The following is a 6,251-nucleotide window of genomic DNA, read 5'->3' on the forward strand; positions in this document are numbered from 1 at the left end:
CTGCTTTTTTCACACAAAATACTTTCTTTTCTAGACACTTATTCATTTTTTTTCTAATTTTTTTCTTAAATAATTTAATTGTCATTAGTGAATATCCATATTAGTTTAATATAAATCCTCCTTTTTTTTTCATTAAATTATTTTCTTAATACTAATTTAAAGTTTTTGTTAGTAAGAAAACTTACAATTATAATACTTTGATGCATAAAACTTAGATTCTAACTTGTAAACATATAATATGAAAGTTCAAGTTAAACATGCATAACTTATAATATCACAAAGTCATGACATATTAGACTTAACTCAGCTCAATTAAATAAATAACCAGACCTTGTCTTTTGCTTAAAAAAAAAAATTTATATATCAATCACTCAAAATATTAAATATAATATTTTAATCATCTAAATTTATTATTTTTTCATTATAATCACCCTCATAAAATCATTGATAAAGTTTTGATTGGAAGTTTCAAATGATTAAAATATTATATTTATTGTTTTGAATGAATATCAAATGTAGAGCAAACTCTGATAACCATCAAATTCTCTTCCACCAACCCAAATGAACATAAAACCACATTCCCTCGTCTCCATAACAGCTAGGGCTAGAAGACGCACAACCTCTTTCTCTCCCCTCTCCTCCCATCTTCTTCCTCGCAATCTCTCCTCTCTCTCCTCTCTCTCCTCTCTCTCCTCTCTCTCCTCTCTCTCCTCTCATCTCTCCCTCCTCCACCAGCGCGCCACCTCCCGCCACCTTCCCAAAGCCCGTGAAATCCATGCTCTGCTCCTCACATCCAGCCTCCTCTCCTCCTCACCCCCCGCCCTCACCTCCCTCATCTCCCTCTACTCTAAATGCTCCTCCCCTGCCGCCGCACTTGCCGCATTCCGATTTTCACCTTCCCCTCCCAACCTCTTCGCATGGAACGCCGCCATCTCCGCCCTCTCTTCCAACTTCCTCCCCGTCGACGCCTTCCTCCTCTTCCGCTTCCTTCGCTCCCATCCCTCCCTCCTTCCCGACCGCTTCACCTTCCCCTGCGTCATCAAATCCCTCTCCGACCTTGGTGACGCCGGCGATCTCAAGATCACCCACGCCTTGCTCTTCAAGTTCGGCTTAGATTCAGACGTCTTTGTCTCCAGTGCAATGGTGAACGCTTACTTGAAAGTAGGGTTTGTAGAGGACGCAGAGAAAGTGTTTGATGATTTGCCTGACCGAGATGTTGTGCTCTGGAATTCCATGGTTAATGGATTTGCGCAAATGGGGCGATTCTGGATTGCAAGGCAGTATTTCGACAGAATGGTGGAGGAAGGTATGGTGCCGAGCAGATTCACTACGACGGGAATCCTCTCGGTGTTCACTTCAACGGCTGATTTTAACAGTGGGAGAAAGATCCATGCTTTTGTTTTGAAAATTGGATACGGTTTTGATGTTGCCATCTCCAATTCTCTTATTGACCTCTACGGAAAATGCCATGCCGTGGAGGACGCGGAGGAGGTCTTCGAGTCCATGTTGGACAGAGACATCTTCTCATGGAACTCTATCATCTCCGCTTTCATCTACTCCGCCGACCACCAGAAGACTTTGCAGCTTTTCGGCCAAATGCTGCCCGTTGGAGTGCAGCCGGATTCCATCACAATGGCTGCCATCTTCTCCGCTTGCTCTCAACTGGCAGCTCTGTCACATGGGCGGGAGACCCACGCCTATCTTCTTCGCCATGGGATCACAGGCGATGTCCTCCTGTATAATTCTCTAATGGACATGTACGCCAAATGCGGGGCGCTTGAAGACGCACGGAAGGTGTTCGATGAAATGCCTGACAATGATGTTGCGTCATGGAACATCATGATCGATGCATGTGCCTCCCATGGGCTGGGAGAGGATGCTCTGAAGCTCTTCACAGCCATGACTGCTGTACCTGATGAGGTCACTCTCGTTGCAGTTTTGTCAGCGTGCAGCCATTCTGGACTGGTGCAAGCGGGGATGAAAATTTTTGAAGAAATGAAGGTGATGCCGGCAGCTGAGCATTACTTGTGTATGGTGGACATGTTTGGCCGAGCGGGAATGCTTGAGAAGGCGAAGGAGATGGCTTTGGCTGCAGAGAAGGCCTGCGGAGCGAAGGGGTGGAGGGCATATATTGCGGCTTGCAGGGAGAGCGGGGAAATGGAGAGAGTGGTGGAGGCCGTGGAGAGGGTGGTGGGGATGGAGCCGGAGGGGAGCGGTGCTTGGGTGATGGCGGCAAATGCATATGGGTGGGCAGGAAAGTATAACGAGGTGGAGGATTTGAGGGGGGAGATGTGGCGGAGGGGGGTGAAAAAGGTGCCTGGGTGCAGCTGGGTTGAGGTAGCTGGCCATGGCGTGCATACTTTTGTAACAGGGGAAAGGTGTCATCCAAGGGCGCAGGCCATTTATGCTGTAATTCATGAGCTAGCTGGATGGATTAGGGATGGTGGAAGCTTGGCCCTTGTAGTGTTGGATGGATCTTGGGAGATGTTATAAGCAAGCTTAATGCTAGCCTAGCTCAATACCAGTCAATTAATGTTAATTTTGTCCTACGGGCCACCTGGGAGGGCACTCACCTAACAAGAAGATTCGCAAATTTGCATTCGGAGTCCAGTAGGCACTTGCCGCGTAGCAAGTGGGCCTCACTGTAATACACTAGTTGGGTAAGTTTTTTAGCCGTGTGGCACATGACTAGTGTCCTGATGGAATAATTTTTTCACATTTAGGGATTGTGTTGAACATATTAAAATTTATCTTCAGTGTAATGATAGAGAAAACATCTGTTAAATATGAAAAACTGATTTACAGTGGACTGTAAAACACTGTCGGGCTTAATATCCTTTATAAAATATAAGCTCTGCAGGAATATGTATGGCAAAATGAGCGAATTTAGTATTCCAAAGGAAGTAATCTGCATTGGATACATATATAGCCATGAAACCAATTATATATAATTGATTTTCGCATCAAAACTTTCCTTGCTTTCAAATTTAAGCCCAGCTACTGCCTCTAGAAAAAAGAAGAAATGCAGCTGATTTTAATGAGAAACAAAAAGGCTCAAATCATACAATCTGCCACATAGGCTTAAAAGCAATAATAATGATGATGATGATGATTACACACCCAAAAATATTCTGCATGAATCTCGAGATAATCTGACGGTCTAGATCGAAGGCAAGTATTTATAAGGTAGATTGATTGAAGAACTATAATTGACTGGAAACTAGGCGTTCAGATGCAAGCTCACATAGGCCGATCGAGAGCAGATACTCTCTAACGTTCGAACAAAGGTCATGTAGCCCTAATAATCTCACGAGTATCAACATAAGGCTCTCTTCAACTCTCCCAAAAGTTTATCCAAAGATCACTAGTAAATATTTAGTCAAACAAGTTGACCACCATCCTATGGTCAGCTAGCTACCACTCTAATTAATAGTTGACTGACTTCGTAGAGCAAAGGCCACTTTATATACAGATAAAGTAGCCGTCCGACACTAACTTGATCAACCGACCCGAGGACCTACAGATCGGAAGGTCCAGTTTATATGAAAAGATATCAGAATCAGTTATAAATATGAAAAAACAAGAAAAAAGACAATAATATTATGTAACTTCCTTTTAAAACAGTCATATATGTAATTTTTCAGCTTATGACATCTATCTTCTATAAAAAGAGGTCTGTTACATATAAACGGGGGGCTTTTTGGCTCTTCTATCTAGACCAATACTTTGTAAAGAGATCTCTTTCATCTTCTCTTTTGTAACACTTCAGTTACACGATATAAAATGGGTCGCAGAGCCCAGAAATACCTCAGTTCCCTTCTACGAGGCAAGTCTATGTGAGTTATTTTATTTCATTTTTCCTCTCTACTTTTTTTTTATTTAGGTTATCGCTCTGATTCTTGGGAATGTCTCACATGACAAATTAGGAATCAACAACCTAAAATATACGGTGAGCGTGGAGCATGCTATTAATAAAAAGAGAACCGACACACCAACAAGGAGAAATGGATCTCAAATATCTTAAACCGAGAGCATGGTAGGGAGTTCATACACAGATATGGGGCCTGAAAAGTCGTTTCCATCGTCTTTCTAGAGGCTTTGGCTAGGAGGCGAATACAAACAGATGTCTGGCTCCCAATGGTTGAAACAAGATGCCTGACCCTACTACCGTATTACTCAACCTATCGCGGGTGGTCAACACGAAGTAACCAATCAAATAAGGAACATTGGTCTGATAAAAATTGATTGGTTACTTTGGTCGAGCGATGGTAGACAGTTTATTATAGTAGAACGATTTTGGTCGAGCAGCATTAACTGTTTGCAAAGGTAAACTATTCGTAGTCAAGCCTTAATACTCAAGACAAGTATCATCAAGTGTTGCTGGTCATATGAAAATAGTCAAGCGGTAGGAATCTAATGATTATCGTTGGGTGATAGTGGTCAAATAATTATAGATAAGCAGTAGAGCTAGGGTGATCGTGGTCAGATGTTAGTGATTGAGCGGGTTAAATAATTAGAATTGAGTGATGATAGTTGAATGATATCAATCAAGGGCAGAGCTAAGATAACTATTGATGAGCATCTGTGGTTGGGTTATCATAATCATCTGTCAAATGTTAAGTGAGCATATTCCAGAATTATTGGTTATTCAACATTGGTGGTCGATAGGCCATGATAAAAAAAAAAAAGAAGATGAGAAGCATTGGCCTGATGATGATGGAAAGTTGGGGTCTATTTATAAATTTTTGATGTGGCATTCCATATAAATTTTCTAAAAATAACGAACACGTCCTCAAACCATTAGGAATGATTCTCTTAATTATAAGATATTTTTTGAATTTTTGATGTCCAAAGTCTGTTGACTTTGTCTTATAAAGAAGCCAAATTTGACAATAATCAAATAAGGTTTAGAAGTTATTTGGCCCCCATATTAACATTCAAAAAGTTTTAATTATGTTTTAAGTGTTTAATTTGTGCTTAGTTGGAAATGGATGGCAATCCCAATATCTTTGATTCTTTTATGGCACATGCATTTATAATTTATCATTATTGATTAGTAAGAAAATTGATTTAATGAAGTACTAATCTTAAGTATTTAAAATTGGATAGTTTTTTGGAATTAAATATAGAATATATAAATTCTAATTCTGATAGGACTAACCAAATGATATTAAGATGAGGCGTTGTCATTCAAAAACTTTGGTTTAGAAACTACACCTCGGAAAACTCCATTAAAAAAAACTACAGTCGCTAACGTGATGTTAGCGGAACGGATGAAAATATTACGTCAGGACTTTTAATGTAGACACGTGATTTTAAGGAAATGCATACGTTTTTCTGTGATTCGGCCAGGTATTTCTCATGTGTTATTCTGTATTATTCATGTGTTATTGTGGTGGTATTGATGTGTTATTGTGTTATTATAATACCGGAAATATTGTCAGAATACAATAACACATGAATACCATCACAATAACACCTGAATAATGAAGAATAACATGGAGGGAATATTCCCCTGCGCTAAAATGATTTTTTTTTAAATTTTTCTGTCACCTCCACGTGACGTCATTTCATTGGACTCCGAAAATAGCTCTACGTTAAGAGTCCTGATGTAATATTTTATATTCCGGAACGGAGGGATCTCCTCGCAATCTGAAAACAGGGATAATAAAATTAATATCTATATGATTCTAAATTTAATTCTAAAAATTATTCAATTTAAATGCAAAAATACACATAATTCATTAAATCAATTTTTTTATCCAAAAATACTGACAAATTATAAATGCAAAATATATTGGGATTGGATCTCTGGATATGACCTTCAGCATTCCCAAACATAAATCTCTCGGCAAGTCGTAATAAACGCAACACTGTCGTTGCTTAAGTTTTAACTGGCGATTTATATTAACATGTGAACTTCACTAATAACAAAAATTATTCCATCCATTATATATATATATATATATATGGATAGTTCAATATATATATATATATATAAGAGAGAGAGAGAGAGAGAGAGAGAGAATTGGGTGTAGTGAACTGATCACAACCAACGACTCGTGAAGTCATGGATTTAAGTCATGCATGATGCCCATTGGGCTCATCTTTCTAGAAAAAAAAAATGGTTGCATCAACTGTTGGAACCAATACTATTTTACAGGTGAAATCTTAAACCAACTCTCCTTAGTCCTTAGTCAAATACATCTAGGGGTGTAAACGAGCCGAACTCGAGCGAGCCCAGCCTCAGC

General features: G+C 39.5%; 1 protein-coding gene across 1 annotated transcript; it reads left to right on the forward strand.

Annotated features, from left to right (window-relative positions):
• The first annotated feature begins 557 nt into the window (after positions 1-557).
• LOC110024902 (pentatricopeptide repeat-containing protein At3g14730-like) lies at positions 558-2,876 on the forward strand. Its single transcript, XM_020725092.1, has 2 exons — positions 558-674; positions 711-2,876. The coding sequence occupies exons 1-2, from the start codon at positions 562-564 to the stop codon at positions 2,491-2,493; spliced, it is 1,896 nt and encodes a 631-aa protein (XP_020580751.1). The 5' UTR covers positions 558-561; the 3' UTR covers positions 2,494-2,876.
• The last annotated feature ends 3,375 nt before the right edge of the window (positions 2,877-6,251 follow it).

This window comes from Phalaenopsis equestris, unplaced genomic scaffold (assembly GCF_001263595.1).
Source record: "Phalaenopsis equestris unplaced genomic scaffold, ASM126359v1 Scaffold000278, whole genome shotgun sequence".
NCBI classification, from domain to species: Eukaryota; Viridiplantae; Streptophyta; class Magnoliopsida; order Asparagales; family Orchidaceae; genus Phalaenopsis; species Phalaenopsis equestris.

Excerpts from the sequence above, each read along its gene's own strand:
- LOC110024902 (XM_020725092.1), top strand. The coding sequence starts at position 562 with ATGAACATAAAACCACATTCCCTCGTCTCCATAACAGCTAGGGCTAGA. Across the intron at positions 675-710 it reads CGCAATCTCTCCTCTCTCTC|CTCTCATCTCTCCCTCCTCC; the intron begins CTCTCTCTCCTC and ends CTCCTCTCTCTC.